The 22,169-nt window shown below is 42.2% G+C and overlaps 1 protein-coding gene across 2 annotated transcripts in view; it reads left to right on the top strand.

Moving 5' to 3' along the window:
* Positions 1–22,169, top strand: part of PDLIM4 (PDZ and LIM domain 4) — a 100,876-nt gene that overhangs the window by 48,841 nt on the left and 29,866 nt on the right. For both annotated transcript variants that reach the window (XM_036748303.1, XM_036748301.1), the window contains exon 3: positions 8,196–8,280. In XM_036748303.1, coding sequence (XP_036604198.1) covers positions 8,196–8,280 — 85 coding nt within the window. The remainder of the gene's footprint in view (positions 1–8,195; positions 8,281–22,169) is intronic.

Here is a 22,169-nt window from a genome sequence, read left to right as displayed (position 1 = left end):
ATTGAGAAAGGAGTGGGGTAAGATAAGGAATCCTATCCTTCTGGATAAAAACTCCTTCAGGCCAGATTCACCCAAGGCCTAAAACACATTTCCAAATTCCTTTATTACCTATGGATTGAAGACACCAGACACTCCTGCTGCCTCTGAGCTGCTTACTCCAGATATGAAGGATTCCTGGGCCCCCTCAAAGCACAGCTGGGCCACCCCTCGAAATCACTCAGGATTCAACCTGCTTACTAATCTTTTCTGTTATTGGAAACTATTCTAAACTGTATTTGGTATTTGGTTTCTAAGGCAAGGCAGGAATTTCACAATGTCCTGTTTCCTATCTGGACCCAGAGCAAATGTCAAATGATTTTAGTGAAGAGATGGCCAAAAAAAAAAAAATACAACAGCCAATGAACAGGGCCCAATAGATCCCAGTTTCCCACCCACTAAACCTGTGACTTCATTAGTATAGGGAATTCCCAAATAAGGAAACTTTTTGTACCAAAGCAGGTCAGCATTTCTCTGTAATTATAGTCTTAAAGAGCTGTGTAGGGCCTTGAGAGATTCGATGACATGCCCAGGGTCACACAGACAGTATGTGTCAGAGGCAGGACTTGAACTCAGGTCTTCCTGGCTCCAAGGCCAGCTTCCTATCTACTATACCAAGCAGGCACTCCTAAAGAATCCCAATAATTAGTCATTATATCTTGTGGATCACAGCTGACAGAAGAAGGAAAGAGCATTCAAGTAGAAAATCTGCAGGATTCCTGGGAGCAATCCCCTCCCCACGCCAGAAAAGATGACGATGATGATGACGATGATGATGACGATGATGATGATAATTGTTGTTGTTGTTAAGTCATGTCTAATTCTTCATGCCCCCATTTGGGGTTTTCTTGGTGGAGATACTAGGGTAGTTTGCTATTTCCTTCTCCAACTCATTTTACATATAAAGACACTGAGGCAAACAAGGTTAAGTGACTTGCCCAGGGTCACACAGCTGTGTATCTGAGGCCAGATTTGAACTCAGGAAGATGAGACATCCTGACTTTAGCTCTGGCACTACACTGCCACCTAGCTGCCCTGCAATGATAGTATTAATAGCTGGCATTTATATAGGACTTAGCAAAGCCCTGTACATGTACATGTTATCTCATTTGAACCTCACAACAACCCTGCAAAGTAGATACTACTATAACCACCACCACCCATTTTATAGAGGGGAAAACTGAGGCTTGCTCAGGGTCACTCAGCTAGTAAGTATCTGAGGTAGGATCTGAACTCAGGTCTTTCTGACTATAACTTACCTAACTATGATCAGGTCCAATTCTAGAGTCCAAATCTACCTGAGATCTAATAGTCCCTGTCTGGTTACCCCTCTGAGTGCCGAGTTATCTCCCCCCACCCCTTCCCATGGGCTGTAACAATAATTATGGTTCCTGAGTTCCATAGTACACATTAAAGGTTGTAAAGTGCTCACTGAGACTAGCGGATCTCTGAGGGTCCTTCCAGCTCCAACACTCTGTGGGCTAAGCCAGGAATCAATCAGGCAACGAGCATTTATGAAGTTCCTACTATATACTAGGCTCTGGGCTTGGTTCTGGGTATGCAAAGACTTAAGCAAAACAATCCCTTGTCTTCAAAGAGCTTGGAGTGAATACACATGCCTCTCAATGAATTCCTTTTATGGCTGAAAAATGGTTTCCCTGGAAGCTGAGAATTCACCTGAGGCTCCAGGTGGCAAAAGAATGTCTCCAAGCTAAGTTACACATACGCAGGACTGAGTCCCATTTGGCTAACTGGAATATTGATACCAAGGGTAATTCTGATGTATTCCTAAAGAATGAATGAATACAGAGCATATATTAAATGATATCTATCAAGCCCTGAATGTTACAGAACTGAATGCCCTGTATATTTCAGCCTCTGGGGAGGTTTGAGCTTGGGAAAAAGAAAGGGCTTCCTCATTTCAGCATCTCACCCACATATCCTCTGCCAAAGGGGGCCCTGTGAGGCAAAGGCTTGACTGGGACCATTCTCTGATAGACTTTTTTTTTCCTTGGGAATTTCCAAAGCCTCCCTAAGGGTGTCCCTGGAGAGAATATTAAAATTGACACATCAATAACTCTCCCAACAAAGCAGCTTTGAAAAAATGTTTCATTGATGCTTTTCCTTTTTTTTACATTAATGTTACTTCCCAGTAACCTCTATGGCACCCCACCCCACCCCACCCACCCACACACCCTGCCTTGTAACAAAAAAGCACAGTTAAGAAACACAAACTGACACGTTAGTGTCTATCAGAGGGTGTCTCATTTTACTTTTGTACCAAGAGTAGGAAGGAATGTTTCATCGTCATCCCTTTGGGGTTGATAGGTCATAGCCATGAAAGGCTGAATTCTGAAGTCCTTAACGATGTTCATCTCCAATTACATCCCTAAAAAAGTGTGCTAGAGTCTGGAGACCTGGGTGCTAGTTCCGATTCTACCACCCTGTCTGAATCTGGATTTGACCTCTGGTCCTTCCTGACTCTAGGCCTAGCATTCTACTCTCTGAGCCACCTAGCTTCTATACTGCCCAGACCTGAACAAAATTCAGTTATAGTCTAATCAGGATTGAGTAGAACAAGACTGTCACCTCCCTCATTGTGAAGCTCTTTCCATGCAGCCAAAGATTGCATTAAGCTTCCCTTACTTTCATGATACACTGGTGGTGTATCAAACTTGCATTCCAACAAAAATCCCAGACTTTTCTCATGAGACCTATTGTCTAGCTACTATATATACCTCCATTTTGTACTTCTGCAGTTTATTTTTAAAATTCAAATAAAGGATTTTACATTTACCTCCATATAATTTCATCTCAGTAGCTTTGGCTCACCATTAAAGTCTGCTGAGTTCTTCTTAGATCCCAAATCTATCTTCAAACATGTTTGCCTATCCCTCAGAGCTTCGAGTCATCTGGAAATTTAATAAGTTTGCTATCTATGCGTCCACCCGAGTCACTGACAAAGATGTTAAGTAGCCCTGATCCAAAGATGTATCCCTCAGGCACTCTATGAGAACTTCCAGGATGACACATAACTCATTAACAACTCCTTTTATTTTTAAACACCATCTCCTACTCCACTCAACTGCGTTATTGCCTAGGTCACTCATCTCCATCTAAGTATAATATGATAGACTTGGTTGCTGAAATCCAAGTAAATTACATGCATAGCATTCTACTCACCTACAATTCTAGTAACTATGAAAAAGGAAATTAAGTTTCTTTTTTGGCACGACCTGCTTGTGATGAAGCCATGCTTATTCTTAACGATTGCTGCTTTGCTTTTTAGATGTTCATTCACTACATCACTTTAACCGTACAATCTGGAATTTAATCATAATTAAAGTCAACCTCACTGGTCCACAGTTTGAAATCTCTACTTCCTTCCCTTTTAAAATTGAAACATTTTTCATTTTCCAATCTTGAAGTTCCTTTCCCATTCTCCATAATCTTTGAAAGATCTTAGCAATCACATCTACCAGTTGTATCAACACCCTACAATGTATCTTATCAGAGTCAGGTAACCATCACCTCATTAATCATCTTGGGTTTTAATTCCTTATTAACCAGTTTTGTCCTGATTTTCCCATTCTAAAGACCATTTGTCTTAGCAGAGAAAGGAAAAGCTCCATAAAAGTTTAGTTCTGTCTTCTCTCCATCATCCATTGTCAATGTTCCATGTACTCTGAGCACATGTTTGTAGTCCTTCTTTATTTTCCTCTTTTTCCTGATGTAGGCATTTAAAAACACCTTTTCATTGACATTACCCACCCTCAATAGCCTGAGCTCATTCTGAGTTTTGGTGCTTCTGACACCATTCTCATAGGACTATGAATACATTTTTAAAAATTGAATTCATTTAAAAATGAATTTTAAAAATTCATCCACCATTATCTGCACTTATCATATATTTTTAAAAAATCTACACTGTTGAATTCCTTCTTTACAGAATTCCCATATTTCTTCCTAACTAGAATTGTTTTTGTTTCTATCACCAGAATTTCATTCTTGAGAATGCTCTATCCTTCTTAGGCTGAATTCCTTGTAGAATTTCAAGTCACTGGATTCTACTTATTCTTTCTCTGAATCCTTTGAAATATGCCTGCTCAAAGGTGGACGTCAGAAAAACCTGGAAAGACTTACATGAACTGATGTTGAGTGAAATGAGCAGAACCCAGAGAACATTGTACCCAATAGTAACAACCACATTGTTCGAGGATCAGCTTTGATAGACTTAGCTCTTCTCAGCAATGCAAGGATCTAAGACAACTCCAAAAGACTCATGATGTCCACATCCAGAGAAAGAACTATGAAGTCTGAATGCAGATGGAAGCATGCTATTTGCTCTCCTTTTGTTGTTTTGTTTAGTTTCTTCTTTCTCGTGGTTCCTCCCATTAGTTCTAATTCTTTACATCATGACTAATATGAAAATATGTTTAATATGAAAAAAAGAAATATGCCTGCTCAAAATCTGGGGTACATGTCTGATGATGCTTGACCTCATTTTCCTCTCCTAAAAATTCGAAGATGGAATTGTCATTTCTCTCCAAAGTCATTATACCTCCCCATTCATCAGAATCATTTCCAGAATAACTATAGGTATAGCCAGAATTTATATAGTGCCTAGTATGTGCCAAGCACTGCTAAATGCTTTTTTAAAATTATCTCATATGATCCTCATAACAACTCTGGGAGGTAGGTGCTATTATTTTCCCCATTTTATAGGTTGGAAAACTGAGGCAAGCAGAAGTGAAATAACTTGCCTAGGGTCACACAGCTAAATCTGAGGCTAAATTTGAACTCAGGCCTTCCTGACTCCAGGTCTGTTGCTCTACCCCCTTTATTCCTCCACAATTTGAAGGATGGAATTATCCTTAAGGCACCAATAATTTATCAGCCACCATGCTTTTGGCCAAGAGATAACTATAGCACATGTTTGAATAATTGAAGTATCTCACAAATACTGAGTAAGAATTTCTGTTTCACCTTGCACGTTACCCTTACTTTGTATATGTGTATATAAACCACTGAGGCCCTTGCTTTAATTGCTGGTTCCTTGTGGGGGCTTTTTTTCTCTTGCAAATTACCAGGTGTCTCTGCTGCCCTTTGCCTTATATCAGAGCTGCTACTCTCTATGATATCTAGCTTTGTAGATTCATAGGTAGTTTTCTCCCTCCCCCCACCGTTTTCAGCTTAAAACCGTCTTGAACAGCTTTGTAAGATCTCAGGCAATATATTTTTACCAATCCGCACTGAGCATACTACATCTTCAGCCAAGCCCATCGCTGTATTTTAAACCTTGATTCAAAAATCCAAATACTGTCCTTAACTAGCTGTTCTCTTCCCAAATCTGCCTTTCTTTTGTGAAGCCTCTCTGCCTATAATCAACAGCAGGGATTAAAGTAACACATGTGTCCCAAAGTCTTCTGTTTCTTGCTTCAGACTGCATTGGCCTTAGCAGTACTTTCTCAGTTCCTTCTGTTGCTAATATTTGTCCTCGTGTGGATTACCATGAGTGGGTTGGGGTCAGCAGGTTTGCCAAGCCTTGGGATTCTCTCTACCACATCCTAGGTATATGTGCTGTGGGAAGGCAGTTTACTTTAAGAAACATTTATTACATGCCTCCAATGTGTAAGGCGCTATTAGAGAACTAGGGGATATAAGGGAAAGTTCCTACTTTTAGGGAGCTCGTATGCAGGGGTAAGGAACCCAAACTTAGATGTGAAGTTTGGATTCAGTCAAAGAGCCTCACTTGAGGACCTAGAGGGCCTCATGTGGCCTCAAGGCCACAGATTCCCCCCTCCTGGTAGGGACTGGGGAGGACTACAGCACAAAAACGAATAGCACAGTACAAGGAAAGCTGAGGAGGCAAAGAGCATTATTAAGGAGGGAAGGCAATTAGGGGAGCCCTCATAATAGAGATGGCACCTGAGCTGAGCCTTGAAAGAAGAGAAGTATTCTGAGAAGTAGAGATGAGGAGGAAGCGCATTCCAGGCACAGGGAATGACTTGTCACTGCATGGCATAAGGCGAAGGTGGGTTGAGTTTAGGAACCAGCTGATAGTCTAATTTGACTGGAACAGAGAGGGAAGGAAATAAGGCCAGGCTGCAAAGGTAGGTTGGAGCCAGATTGTTAAGAGCTTTAAAAGATGTCTAAGGAGTATTTTATTCTACTGGTAATGAAAAAAAGCAGACCTTTCTATTATTAACAACAGGTTAATAAATACTTGGAGAGGCTGTGTGGTACAGTAGAGAGCTCACCTTGGAGTCAGGAAGAGGTGGATTCAATTCCTGCCCCTGAAACTATGAGAAAATGGTTGTGTGATCCAGGGCAAGTTACTGGACCTGTCAATACTTGCTCTATAAGACCATAAGTTACTGATTTGCATTAGAAACGGGAATTCCCTACATGGATGAAATCAAAGGTCCTGACCAAAAAAACCCCCAAAACCCAAATAGTGGCCTTGGAACTACCACTGAACAGGGAGCCACCAACCACCACTGTTTGGGTCTTCTTTTTATAAGTTGATCTCTCTCCTAACAACCCCCCACAGGTCTACATCATCGTCTCTTGGGCCGCAAGTAGCTGCCTCTTCCTGAAAGGGTTCAGTTTCCTCATTCACGTATGGCAGGAGCTTCATCTGCTATTTAACTGCAAATGCCCAGTGGTCCTCCTTCTTCCCTTCCTTCTCTGTGCGTCACATTTTTCTTCCTTCCAGCCTCTGTCAAGATATGTCTTCTGCCTCTTTGTGTTTTTCTTTGTTTTTGCCTTGAAGCTCTCTTAAATTTTTTTTAAAAATAAAAATATGCTGCTCTAGCCATCTCCTTGGGAAGAAAAATAAACAGCAATCCAATTTAGTCACTCAGTACACTGTGCTCACGTCTGTGCACTCAGCCTCCTCATGACAGTCTCTGCTGTGGGAGAGACAGAAAGGGGAGCAGGCTCGGGCCCTGCTCTTGTGGAGGCTACAGTCTGGGAGGAGATAGAAGGGGAACCAGAGTTGGGAACTACCCCCAGAGGGCTGAGAGTCCAGGGGAAGCAGAGTAGAAGCAGACTTAAGTCCTGTCCCTCAGGATGCTTGGAGTCTGGAGAGATAGAGAAGGAGGAAACCCTAAAAAAAAAATGCTATCTTTTTTTTTAACATCACCTTCATTTCCAAATATATCTTTATCTCCCCTCCCTTCCTAATCCTCACCTCCTCAGAGAGCCATCCCTTGTAACAAAGAGTAAAAGAAAACAAAAGAGGGAGGGGAAAAAAGCAATTTAGGAAAACAAACCAGCACATCAACCAAATCTGTAAGTACATGCAATATTTCACACCCAGAGTCTCTCACTTTTGCAAAGAGAAGAGGGCTAAATCTGGCATTCAGTTTCAGGGATTTTGTTGTTGGCTTTTCCGTTTAAACTGTTTTAGTCACCACGTATGTTGTTTTCCCACTTTGGTTTATTTTACCCTGCGTCAGCTCATAAATGTCTTCCCATGTTTCTCTGTAGTGTTCATCTTTTGTTCCAGCACAATGATAATTTTGTTACATTCATATACTGCAGCTTGTTTAGCTTTGCCCAATTGCCAGGCCGTCCTTTCGAAGAGTTGCTCACAATTTGAGAAGAAGACAGGGCTCACACAAAAGACAAAATATGGCAGTGTGTAATCAAGGGCCGGATTGTACCATAGACAATGACATGATGACACATTGGGAGTCCTAAGTCTTATCACTCCTCTTGCGTTTTCATATTTAATTGTTTCTCTTGGTTTCTGTTTCCAATAAGAGGCTAGTTTCATTACGAGGGGTGGCGAAAGGGAATGCCAAGTAGCTCTTTCATCTTGTCCTGTGATTCCTTAGGAAATCTAGTTGTTCTAGGATCTCAGAAATGAAGTCATCTAATTGTGCTGAAAGGGGACTGCAGAGCCTCTGTGGTTTCCTGGTGCCTTGCCTGCATGGAATATTTATCTTAGTCATTGACCTTGTGGCCACAAGTGTTTCCCATGCATCCTGACATCTTCTCCCTAGGCCTCACCTGATTGCCTAAATAGGTTTGAGCATCACTGAGCTGTGAGGACTGTGGCTTTGAGTGGATGAGAAGCTACTTGTCTAGACAATTTGATCAGGGTGGGTTCCTGATAGTGCTTACTAATTCTCCTAAATTCTTTATTGCAGAACTGAAGGGAAGGCCTGGTCATCTAGCAATCCCGATGATGGCAAAGCACAAGCCTACAGAATCAACATAGACTCGGAAGCACAGGTACGAGATGTGGGAGTTCATTCTTCTCAGTGCCGAGCTATGGGTGTACGCATGGCTGTCTCCTCATGGGTGTTTCAGCAGGTTCCCAGAGAGGACTATGGGAGAGCCAGTTGGGACTTCTAGCATATTGGAGTGGATGATAATTGATTGCATTTATCTTGCTAATGTTTCACAAATCTTCCAGAAGTTTAGGGCCCCTCCTGTTTAATGATCCACAGGCTATAAGGAAATGTCATCATAACCCTAAACCTGAGTGCTTTTTAAAAATTTTAATCGATGTCTTTTGTTTTTACATCACCTTTATTTCTGAATATATATCCCTCCTCCTTCCCCTATCCAGCAAGTCATCCCCTGTGTAACAAAGAATAAAAAAGAGAGGCAAAAAGTAGTTCTGCAAAACTAACCAATACATTGACCAAATCTTACAGTATTCCACACCCGTAGACCCCACCTCCCCATCTCTCTGAAGAGGGGAGGGAGAAACATTTTCTCATCTCCTCTTTAGGAACAAGTTTCCTCATTATAACTATACAACATTCAGTATCTTTTTGTTGGTAGTGATCTTTGCATTTGCAATGTTGTAATTACTATGTTTTACTTTTTTTTTTTTTACTGGTTCTCCTTACTTCACTTTGCATCAGTTCATATAAGTCTCTGCATACTTCTCTGAATTCTTCATCATCTCTTATAGCATAGTTATATTCCATTACCTTTACATAATGCTTGTTTTAAGCCTGGGCTATATCCAGAGTTTGTCTAGACTTCTTATGGTTCTGATGATTCTATCCCACTAAAATCTCTGTGTGTCTGAGATAGTGTCAGTGAACCTCAGCCGGCTCTCTTATTTGCCCCTAAAATATTATTGAGCATTCCATTAAGCTATCTATCTGAGTTTTCTTGACTTAATGGTCAAATAATTTGGTTATTGGGCATACCATTAGATCTATATACAATGCCTAGAATAAAAAGTTTATAATTTGTCTTGACTTAATGGTCAAGTAATTTGGTCACCAGGTTTGGGATTAATCGAAAGAACCACCCAGAACAGGAAGAAGAACAGGGAATCAAAAGGCAACAGTGTGTGCCCCATGTGTCACTGAAGGCTAGAAGCACCAAACCAATCAAGAGCACATCAATGCTCCCATTCAACTTTTGTTAAGATGGTGCTAACAAAGACCCTGCAGTGTCTCATCTCTATTAACAAGAAACCATTCATAGGATCATAAATTTAGCACCTGTAAGGGACCTTAAAGGTCATGCAGCCCAATCCCCTCATTTTGTTCATGAGGAAACAAAGGTACAGATTAGTTAAGTGACTTGCCCAAGATTACACAAGTAGTAAGTGACAGAGGTAGGATTTGAATCCAGGTCCTCTGATTGCATAGCCAATATGTTTTCCACTCCAACATGCTGCCTCTCATTGCCATGGTTTTTTCTGCTTCCGCTTTTACAGGAGGCTTTCTGTGGTTATGTAAATAGAGGCAGAGGGCTAGAGGCACCAAGGTTTCAAAAGCCCGAAGTTTTACTCTTTGTTCTATCTAAAGCACAGCATATGTCCTCATCAGGCTATATTGGTAACATACGTGTGTATATGTACATAGGTGTGCTTATATACAGGTATGTGGCAGCTGAGTCTGGGGTGGAACATTTAAATGCCATCTGAGGCCTCCCAGCTGTTCCCAGTTGTTAGACTCTGCCCTCAACTCTGCATTGGTATTTTTTACACATGCCCCGCCCCCCCTTTAAAAAAAAAGCCCTCTGCTTTCTCACTTACCCCCTTCACTTGTCCCAGGGGCACCTAAGATTAAGATCTAGTCTTTGGAAAATGCCAGGGTTCCATATTAATTTTTAAGGTCCTTGTTACATACTGCTTCATTGTTGCCTGGCTAACCACAGCCCCTCACAGCTTCTTTAAAGAAAGGGACCATTGTAAAAGAAGAATTTGGCTCGGAAATTATAACCTTTGTTACTTTTTTCCCCCTCCCCAGATGGCAAAGCAGTCATTATTATAGGCCTCTTTATGGGACCAAGAAGAATGAGAGACCAAATGATTTGGGGGAAGGGGAGCATCCCCCACCCCAAAAATTGCCCTTGGAGGAGAAATTAATGTTTTATGTTTAGGGAAATGCTCCAGATCATTTGGGTTTCAGGATTTCCCACATCCCTCTCCTCCTCCCTGCAATCTCAATCTACTTCACCACATCAAAAAGAGAGACTGGAGCCTGGGTTCAGAAAACCAGAGCAGTTCTGATCCCTCCCTCCATTTCTCTAGCCAGGCTGTCAGTAGGTCCCAGCATTCATCACTGACCCAAGACCCCCCAGGAGGGTTCAAGCACATTCTACACTTTCAACCTAAGGGGGCCAGTTCTGGCACAGGGCTGTGCCTTCCAGATCTCTTTCTCTTGTCTTGAGCAGATACTGATAATGCTTGAGGCCAAGAAAAACTGGCCCTCCCTCCTTCCTTCCCTCCTTTCTCCTTTTCTTGTGTCCTCATAGACCCCACATAGATATTTGGTATTAATAAATGGGGAGGAGACCAGGAAGGGGAAGAGGGATTTGGGAACTTGTGTACTAATACCCTCTTCTATCTTTTTGGGAAAAGTAAGATTAAGCCCCTTGTGAGGAATTGTGGAAACCTAGTCTCACAGGGGTGGGATGAGTAGATGTCTAATTCCTGATGAAACTATAGCCAAAAACAATCTATGTGTCCAAACAATATGAAATAATCTTTCCCTGCAAATCCAGATCCCCAAGGAAAACCTTATACATACAACATATGCCATGAAGAAACTTAAGGGGCTACGCCTTACTCTCATGTCCCTACTGACTCAAGTGGGCAAGTAGCCCTGCAGCTATCAATTGCCTTAAAAGGCCATTAGACAGAAAGCTCAAGGTCAGTCCTGTACTTGGACAAATATGAAGGCACTGGGTACGCTCCCTCTGCCAGCCCAATTGAGATCCCTTAGCACCCTGCCCCAGTACCTGCAATTTTACTTTCTTTCCAATGGATTTTTCTCCTCAGTCTTCTGAGGGTGCATATATGATAATGCTTATCAGTCATTCAAAGCACAGTGTGAGTTTATTAGGCCATTCTCATACATTTTACAGAATCTGGGAGCTGAGCCAAAGAGAATAGGGTCATAGAAGGAAGATCTTGGTGGTGTATCACACAGAAGATCAGGAAGTCCTTGAGATCTAAAGGAGATCTCTTAGAAGAAAAAGGCGGTCTTATAGATAGAAAAAGAGGGCAGGTCTCATTTTGCCAGCATCTCCAATTTGTTCCATATAAATCTTGTTTGTACACAGTTGTTTATACATAGTCCCCAGTTAGATCATGAGATCATTGAGAGCAGGGACTGCCTTTTTCTTTCCTTTGTATCTCAAAGCACATAGTAGGGGCTTAATAAATGTTTATTGTCTGCCTGACTGACCAGAGACTAGTATGGCCAGACACGAAAAGTATTGTTTTATTGATTCAGTGACATTTTCTGGTCCTCACTGTAAGCTTATCTCCTATGCTTCATTGCTCAGGGTTAGAGAGAGAAGAAATGAGCCTAGGTCCTACTCTCAGTGAACTCATATTCTTGGGGAGAGAACAATAGGCCAGAACCCAGAGCCTGCTTTGAATAAAACCACATTTGAGAAAGGGGAGAAATAGCAAACCTCATTCATGATGAAGAAGGTGACAGTCCTCTGTCTTCTTCAGACTACACTTGGAATGATCAGTCCTGGGGGCCACATCTTAGAAAGAACATTGACAAACTGGAGTTGGGATGACTGGGTTGGGGATGGAACTGTATGCCATAGTGAGGGACAGATTGTAGGAAATGGAGATCTTTAGCCTGCAGAAGAAAATGCTTAGTGGGGTATGGATAGTGGGGAAACACAGTCACTGTCTTCAAATATTTAAAGGGTTATCATGGAGAAATTAGACTAAATTTTGCTTGGCCTCAGAGGGAAAAGCTAACAGAGAAGATAGAATTACAGAGAGCTGATTTCTGTTTCATGTAAGGAAAAGTTGTGCCAAAGTAGATCATGTTGACCAGGAGGTAGTGAGTTCCCCTTCAGTTAGAGGCTTTTCAGACAAAGGTTGGATGACCATACATTGCAGATATTATAGAAGGAATCCATCCTGGGGAAAAGGTTGGTCTCCTCACCCTCTAACATTCCCTCCAACTCCAGAGTTTTGTGATTCTAATAGAGGAATTAAAGAGCACGACTGAACAGCAGCAGATCTGTCATGAGGCTATGTATGATAAACTCTAAAAGAAAGGCAAAGGTTGTGAAGGTTATAGGAACTTGGAGAGGGATACCTGGCAGTGGGGAGAGGAGAAGTAAGATCAGGGAGGGCTTTGAGGGGCAAATGGAATTTGAGCTGGACCCTAACAAATGGGGAGTATTTGCATGGGTGGAGTTGATCCTCAGGCCAATACAAGTTGGGGGTGAGGGGATGGGGGTGGAGGGGAAGCCATAAGCATCCTAGAAAAGGGATAACAGCCTCATTCCTTCTAGGGAGAATGTTCAAGAAGGCCAGATAGTAACATTGCAGCCTCCAGAAGCAGGCTTCAGAAATTCCCCCCTTGCCCTATTCGGTGTATCCCCATGGGTCCTGCATTGAGTCCATCTCCTGACTGTCCTGGGCTTGGGCCTGTCATTGGACATCACCTGTTGTCCTGGCCTATCAGACCCCAGGCCACAGACCTCCCTCTCTAACCCACCCTCTCACCTTTGATCCCTCAGCATTGATGGGCTTGTCAAGGATGATTCACCAGCCTATTGTTCCTCTGGTGACCCAGAATGTTGCACAAGGCTTAATGACCTGTCTGGTTGCCAGTAGACTGTGTTAAGAGCCAGTCTACTGGCTTTCCTGGGCAGGCACCATGGCTGGTGCAGTATTTGGGCAGCCTGAGAGCTACTGAGACGCAGTCCTTCCTTCTGAACTGGGGGAGGACGGGGAGCTCATCAATCACTGGAACAGTTGGCCCCATCAGGATCCATCCTCACAGCCTTTGAAAGCTTCCTGCTGGCTTGAGACAGAAGCAGATGATACTGAGCTGCTGAGCAGAAGAGACGCTCCAGCTCCCATTCTGGTGAAACCCTGGTGAGGGAGCGTCCTGGCCCAAAGTTAGAGGCTCTCTCCCAGGGTTCTGGTAGCCCTTGTGGTCAGAACTAACACAAAACTGCTAAAAATACAAGTCAGTTGGGAATTCACCAGGTGTTGGTGAATTTACTGGGTGGTGATTCAATCTCTCAAGTGTCAATAGCCTTGCCTTAGAGGCAAGAATAGAAAATGGAAGGGCATATGTGAGCTGGCTCTTATATAGAAGTTTATTCTAATTATTACTATGAGACTGGTATTTTCTGTGGTCTGAGGGATGGGCATTTCTGGAGTTTTACATCAACTATATATAAATAACACACATAAATGTATATTTTATATATAGTTTACATATAAACACATATGAATAAAATCTAAACACGTTTTTTAAAATTTAAAAACAACTTCACAGCCCTCAAGTTAGTAATCTCTGACCTATATGGTAACTCTGACAATGTATATAATATTCTGCTCTAAGAATTTCCTACCTCTCTGCTTCAAAGAGGGGTTTATGATCTCTTCCCCAGGAACTTTGGTGGTGGGTGACTCAGTTGCAGGGCACTGGATTTGAAGAATATTCTGGGTAGAATCAGCCCATTACATAGAGGTAGAGAGCCCTAGGTTTGGAGTCTTGTCTTTGTTGCTTGCTATATGAATGACCTTGGAAAAGTCCCTTAATTCCTCTAAGCCTCAGTTTCCTTCTCCGTAAAACAGGGATAATAATACTTGCCCGACCTATTTTCCAGGGCTGCTTGAGATTTACAAACTGCTTTAAATAAGAGCGAGGGTGGGATAGGTAAAAGAATACTGATTATGGAGACTGAGGACCCAGGTTCAAACCGGTCCCTGTTTGTTCACTACTTATACCAACTTACCCGATTCACCTTATTCCTCTGGGCCTCAGTTTTCTTATCTGTAAAATGAGGGCGTTGGACTAGATTATTTCTAAAACCTCTTCCTACTCTAAACCTAAGAGTCCATGAATGTGAGGAATCATTTTTTTAAATTCTTATTTTTATTGGTGCCTTTTGTCTTTACAATATATTCAATTCTGAATACATATCTTCCCTCTCTCTTCCCTAATGGGCCATCCCCTAAAACAAAGATGAATAAAGAAAGGGAGGAGGGGAAGCAGTTCAGCAAGCTAAATGACATTTTGACCCTTTCTGACAGTATATACAATGGTGCATGTCTGTAGTTCCCCACCTCTGCAATGAATGGAGGGAGAAGGAGCTCTTGTTGGTGAGTTGCTATTATTAAAAAGCCTTCTTGTATTTTGATCTTTGGGGAAAGAAATGCTTTGCACTAGAATGGTAAAACCAGAGAGCATTTTGACCCCGTGGGACCTGCTGGCTTCTGAAACATCTTGAACGCTGGCCCTAGAAGGAATGAGGCATCTATATTCATTAATGAAATGGGTCTATAAGTTTTTCTCTCTTCTTACTTTTCCTGGTTTAGGTATCAGTATCATATTTGTTTCATAAAAGGAGTTAGGTGGGATCTCTTCTTTGCCTATTATCCCAGATAATTTATTCAATAAATTATTAATCATAATTGATAATAAATTACTTATTATCAATTAATTAATAATTATTAATTATTATTAGTTGATCTTTAAATGTTTGGTAGAATTCACTTGTAAATCTAACTGGTCCTGGTGTTTTTTTCATAGGAAGCTCATTTTATGGCCTGTTTAATTTCTTTTTCTACATAGGTATTCTATTTCCTCTTCTGCTAATCTAGGCAACTTATATTTTTGTAAATATTCTTCTATTTCACTTAAATTGTTAAATTTATTAGCATACAACTGGTCAAAATAACTTCTTATAATTGCTTTAGCTTCATCTTGTGTCTAATAGTAGCTATCTCTAGGGCCAGGGTAGGGGGAAGGAAAAAAAAAGAAATTTACATGATAACTATGAGATATTTACAAGGAATAGCAAATTGTATTACGAGATTTGCAGTTTCACGTGCAATCAAATTTTTTATTATACTGTTAATGGAAATGCTTGTTTTAGTCTATAAATATAAATTTAGTCTATAAATGAAAAATAAATAAATGTGAATAAAAAGAAGGAATGAGGCAGTTATCCCTTCTCTGGGATGCCTGTGGCTTCCCACACACACCCCACATTTCCAATTATGGAAATTCCTTGGACACTGCTTGGCTTCCTTTGTCCTCATCATTGAGAGATTGCTTCTCCGGGCAAGCCAGGCAAACTTTGCCACAGAAGCTTGTAATGAAGTAACAATAGAAGACCTGAACAAATATTGTCCACTGATCCAAAGAGGACTGCTGCTGAAGGCTCTGCCCCTTCCTCTGTTTAACGAGATGACCTGTGAGATGTCAGCAGCATGAAGCATGGAAGGGAAAGGGGAAAAGGGGGTCAAAGCTTTCCATGGCATCAACCTGCCCACTACCAGGAATCTCTAATTGGCAAGCTCACCAGTCCATAGTCCTGGCATGCTGTATTGATAATGACAGTACTCCCATCATGCGGATGGAAAAATTGAGACCAAAAGAAGGGAGGAAATTTATCTGGGATCACCCAGGGGGTCTGTGGTGAAGCTGGGCCCTGAGCCTTGGCCCTGGGCTCTCTCCAGGTATTCTCTTAGGCAGCCAGGTGACACAGTGGATAGAGAACTGAGCCGGGAGTCAGCAAGAGTTCAGAACCAGCCTCAGACACTTACTTAGCTGTGTGACCCTGTGCAAGTCATTTTTCTGTTTGCCTCAGTTTCGTCATTTGTAAAATGGAGATTATAATAATAATAATAGCACCCACCTCCCAGCGTGGCTGTGACAGCCAAATGAGCTAATAATTATTTGGCCCAAGGAGCTTAATAAATGCTCGTTTCCTTCCTTCCTCCCTCCCTTCCTTCTGATATCTATATTTCTTTCATTTTGGGGGAGTGTTAACAATCTTGAAGACTGAACTTCAGGAAGAAGCCAGGAGAGGTTTGTAGGTAGTGACAAATGTACCTCAAACACAGGAATCCCCTCTGAACAGAGGCACAGAGACATCCCTCTCGTGGATGATGATGACAGGAAATACCTCATTGGACTTTGGAGAAATGTCACCTACCATGTAATTGGATGTAGTTTATAGACACTGTCAAAGCATGTCACTATGTAACTAGAATGAAGGGTTGGGATGCCAACTTTGCCTAGGAGAAGGTCCACCCAACACAATATACAACCACATAGTGTGCCTGCTCCCATGTAAATATGTCATACTCCTTCCATGTGACTGCTTCCTTTGTCTTACCCTCTCAATCTGTGCTGAATGAGAATAGCTCAGCACATCTCAAATGAAGAAACGCCTCCCTGTAGCCTGTGGGAGGGTCTGTAATGGCTGCAAAAGGCATTTAGAAAAATTACATTTTACTGATTCTGCCTCCACAAAATCTTGCATCCTCCCCCTTCTCTTTACTGCCATCACATCCATCCTAGGTCAGTCCCTCACCACCTCTCCATTGGGCCACAGTATTAGGATTGTAGTTCGTCTCCTGGCTCCAGTCCCCTCTCTCCAACATAGCCTCCACACATCTGTCAAAGTGATCTTGCTAAAGGAGGGATCTGATCCGTTTCACTCTCCTACTTAAAAAATCCTAGTAGCTATTGTCTCTAGAATACAATGTAAACTCCATTGGCAATTAAAGTACTTCAAAGTCTGGCTCCAAACTTCCTTAGCAACCATATTGTATGTTACTCCCCTTCATGAACTCTGCAGTCCAACCAGTTTGACCTTCATACATGACCTTCCACCTCCCATCTCTCTAGCCCTGGACATTCTCCTTCTCTGAAATGCATGTGCTCCTATTCTCTTCAAATCAGAATCCTGAATTCATCTCCTAGATGGACCCATTCCTCCATCCTCCCAAGTGCTAGAGCCACCCTCCCCCACCCCCAAGATTACCTTGTATCTACTTGGTATATATTGATACAATATGAGCCTCTTTAGGGCAACAAACATTTCGGCTTTGGTTTTGTATCACCATTCCCTAGCACAGTGCCTGGAACATGGTAGGTATCTTAATAAATAAAATTCATTTTGAATGATATTTGAGGACTCCTCTCGGCTTGAGACCAAAGATAATGAGAATCTTTATTATCGTTACCACTTTTAATCACCCATTGGTGAAAGCATGCTATTGAAATGCAGAAATAATCCCCAAATCCTGCTATAGCCACCAGATTCCATTTTCCCCCTAGAAATCATGGAATCATAAAAGGTTAGAGGTGGAAAAGGTCTTTGAAGTCATCTAATCAAAGCCCTGGAGAAACTGAGACCCAGAGAGTTGGGAAAGGACTCACCAATGGTCATTTAGCCAGTAATTGACAGAGTTATGATGAGAATCCAGGTCTCTTGACTGTCAGTTCAATGCTCCCTCACTGTATTTTGTTGGAGAGTTTGTCTATTGTGTGGGAAAGGGCTTTGAGACCCACATTTCTGCATCTCATCTCTTTTCTCCTCCCTACCCCAACCCCACCCATCAAGAGCTGTTTGACTTATAGTGAAAAAATGAAAGTCTGCAAAAGAGACAGTAATGTTGCCTATGAATCTCTCTCTCTCTCTCTCTCTCTCTCTCTCTCTCTCTCTCTCTCTCTCTCTCTCTCTCTCTGTCCCTCTCTCTTTCTCTTTCTCTCTCAGTCACACACGCACACAACACACACACACACACACACACACACACACACACACACACACACACACCCTGCCCAACGCCCTGGCCTTCTCCTTGATAAGAAAGGGCTCAGCAAGTCATCATTGGGTCTTTGGGGGAATTCACAGTTGCTTGGGGAAGTTTGAACCAGACTCCTGAGTCCATGTTTGCAAACTCTATTGCTCCCCAAGAAAGGAAAGGAGAAAACTGAGATCTGGAAACTTAACTGGCCCTGGGTTTCCCTTCAGAGTGAAGTTCTGTTATTGTCATCCTGGGATGCTTTGGGATCATTAATGAAGAGTGACAGCTAGGTTTACGGGGCAGCATGGCAGGGGAGCGGGAATTCCTTCCCTCTGAAAGCTAGGTCCTGAGCCTCCCACTATCCACATTCCAGGGGTGGCAATAACACCTACCCCAGGTCCCTTCCCCCTCTCCCCACCCCCTCACCTCCAGTCCCCAGCCAGTCTTCAAAGGTCACTGTTTTCTTCATCAGTTTTTCCTCCCCATGGAGACATCTTGGGCTGACTCAGGCAGCTCTGACTGCCTCATTCTTCCTTTTTTATCCATGGGTGATAGGACAGAATTAACTCATTACCTGCCACTGGCCCCTTGAGTTGACTTTTTTTGTGGTTTTTCACAAGAACTCATAAAATTGGATCACAGAAATGCTAAAGACATTAAGTTTCTTTTGGTATAGTGCCCAATGGGCACTGCCACCCTGGGCAATGGGGTGAGCAGGGACTTCATGTTCACCTCAAGGGAAAGAAACGGCCCTGGAGAATTTCCCAGGGAGCTTCTCTTTGGTCCTGTTGCTGCCACATTCCTGAGGAAACCTGGGAGCCAGAAGTGTCTTTCAGAGTATTAGGGCCCATCAGGGCTCACCCCAGGCTACCAGCTAACAGAGAGCTCATTTTAAGCAGAGAAGGACTATTCTCCCCTGGGAAGCTGCAGGAGAATTAGACTAAACAGAGCTCCAAGTGCCCGGACAGCAGTTTGGAGATGTTTGTATTCTAGGAGGCGGGGCAAAAGGAGAGCTGGCCAGGGGCCAGGAAGAAGTGCAGTAAGTTCGTCTACAACTCTTAGGTCCTCACATAGCAGATGATTCAAGGAGCACATTAGGGCCCTGGAAGGAGGGACACTGACACTCAAACTAACCTTAGAAGCCTGGGGGGGGGGGGGCGGCGTGGCAGGAACGGTGGCAGGCACATGGAGCCCTTCTCCTTCTCCTGCTTTGGGGGGCAGGTCTGTGTGTTCTTTGGAAGGGAAAGCCATGGTCGGCAGACACAGCACTCAGGCTGGCAGGATAAGTGGAAACATATTGAATCACTCTGGCTTTTCCTGGTAACTGGAGTCACAACTCTGAATCCAGCTTCCTCTCCCACCCCCAGACCCCTAAAAGACCAGGCAGCCTTCTGGAGAGATGCTCAGAGCCCTGAAAGTTCCATTTGGGTTCAGAGTCCAGGCTGGCAACCACGTGCTAAGCTGTCTGTCAGCACAGGGCCTGGCACGCAGCAGGTACTTTCCAGCCAGAATGTTCCCCAGAATATGAGAGCTGGGAAGGACATCAGAAGTCATCAAGCACAACCCATACCTGCCCAAGGATGCCCTCTAATAGACCCAATGAGTCATCAATCACGTTATTATATAAGTTCTCTAACGAAAGGAAACCTACCTCCTCCCAAGCAGCCCTTTTACTTTTCATGAAGTCAGAATGTCAGTCCCAGAAGGCCATCACATCCAAGCCATATATGAATAAGAATTCCAAAGGGGTGCTGGCAAAATATTTAACAATCAGCTCTCCAAAAAAAAAAAACCCATGCCTAATACACTTTGAATTTTGATCGACATTATTGACATTTTCTGATTTGCTTTATTGAGTCTAGATAATCAATAAAACAATAAAATCAAGGTCAGATTTGTAGAGTTTGCCAATTCTCAGGATGTAGATGCTCACATTGAAAATTTAACTATGGGACTCTCAGCCTGAGTTGCTTCTAGCACATCCCTGAATCATTTGTTGCTATTCAGTCATGTCCGACTCTTTGTGACCCCATGTACCATGCTGTTTTCTTGGCAAAGATCCTGGAGTGGTTTGCCATTTCTTTCTCCAGTGGATTAAGGCCCAGGGTCACACAGCTATTAAGTGTCTAAGACCACACTTGAACTCAGGTCTTCCTGACTCCTGGCCCAGTGAGTCACCTAGCATACCTTCCCCCATAGTGGCCAGCCCACCTTTCCTTGAAGACTTTTAGTTTGAGGCAACCTACTGCCTCCTCAGGCAGCCAATTCCACTTTTTGATGGCTCTAATTAAGATTTTTTTTACATTGAGCTAAAATATGGCTCTCCGCAATATCTACCCATTACTTCTTTTTTCAACTATTTATAACATTTCCCTCCAATTTTCTGCTTTCCTACTTCTTTGTTTAAATAGATTTTTTTTAATGTCCTTTGTCTCTATAGAGTCCCTTCTGTGTCCCTCCTCTTTCCATAGAGTCATCCCTCTTAACAAATAATTTTTAAAACAAAACAGAAAGAAAAAGCAAATTCTGCAAAATAAAGGAATGCCAAAAAAATGACATTAAAATGTGATGTTCTACACATGTGGATCATTCCCCTTTCTGTAAAGGAGTAGGAGGAAGTATCTTCTTTTGGGGGCCAAGCTTATTCTTTGCAATTTCGCAACATTCATTTTTGATTCAATTTTGATTTTGGTTGTTATTTTCTTTCTATTTACATTCTCGTAGTCATTGTGTGTATTGTTGTCTTTATTCTGCTTACTTCACTTTGTGAATCAGTCCATATAAGTCTTTGCTTGCTTCTCTATATTCACCACATGCATAATTTCTTATAGTGTGGTATTATTCCATTAAATTCATATACCACAATTGGTTTAGCCATTACCACAAACAGTGCTACTAAAATATTTTTTTATGCATTACTTCTAATTCTGCTCCTCTGGGACCAAGAATAAGTCTAATACCACTGAAAAGCAATAGCCGTCCAAATACTTGGAGATAGTTATCTCCCCTGAGTGTTCTTTTCTCCAGGTTAAACAACTATGGTTCCTTCAGCCAGTTATTACCTGATATAATCTTCAAGGCTTTTCATCGTCCTGGCTATACTCCTCTCAAAGCGACTGTCAGTACTATCAAATATACAAATGGATCCTTCATCTTATGAATGTAGATGTTCCCTTCATGATAAAAAAAAAGGTTAACCATTAATTCCTTCTAAGCTTGTGGAACTCTCAGCCATGTCTTCCCATAAGTTCTCCAATGCACTAGGGACCTTCCTTACTTCCTCCTGACATTGAGGAGATGCTGATGGAATACAAGCTGTCCCTTGGATTATCCCTTGTTTTTTACTTATGACCACCTTATTTTCTTTTTCAATTTCTTTGAAGACATCTGTTATTCCAGTTCTTATTTGTAGTTACTTAGTTATGTGTCTAAGCCTGCTCTCATCCATGTAACTCTTCATGGCACCCTGAGTAATATTCATTTTTAATTTTTCAGAGATTACAGTGTTTCTTGATTCACAATCATACAACACTGAAAGAATGCTGGCATTAAAACCTTTGTTCCTGGAAGAAATTCTTGTAGGCAATTCAACCTGCTCCCTTCCTCTTGTTTAATTCTTCACCTAGCTTATCTATTTGCACCATCTATGCAAGACATATTTACTAATGAATGAGATCTACAGATTGACCATATAACTGAAAACCAAAACCTGGACAGTAGACATGCTATATCCACTTGGTTTTTCCTGTGTGGATGGTTAGATGAAACTCTTGAGTGGTTATAGATCTTGTTCAGGAGGGCTTGGTCTGGCAGGATAAATGGAAACATTAAATCACTGGCTTTTCCTGGTAACTGGAATCATGACTTTGAATCCAGCTTCCTCTCCCACCCTCAGACCTCTAAAGGGTTAGGCAACCTTCTGGAAAGACAGGAGTTCTAAGGCTTGATACAACCAGCATGGTCTTCCACAGACAAATCATCTGGAGGACTTGTGGTCCGTATGAAATAACATCCATACTTCAATTTTGCAATGGATCTCCTCTACAACAGTGGCAAATACCTTTAATGAACACGCCTCCACGTTTTATACCTCAGCTGATGATCA

The sequence above is a fragment of the Trichosurus vulpecula genome, chromosome 3, assembly GCF_011100635.1.
Source record: "Trichosurus vulpecula isolate mTriVul1 chromosome 3, mTriVul1.pri, whole genome shotgun sequence".
Taxonomy (NCBI): domain Eukaryota; kingdom Metazoa; phylum Chordata; class Mammalia; order Diprotodontia; family Phalangeridae; genus Trichosurus; species Trichosurus vulpecula.
Note: the sequence above shows the minus strand (reverse complement) of the source record. Positions and strands in the feature narration are given on the sequence as shown.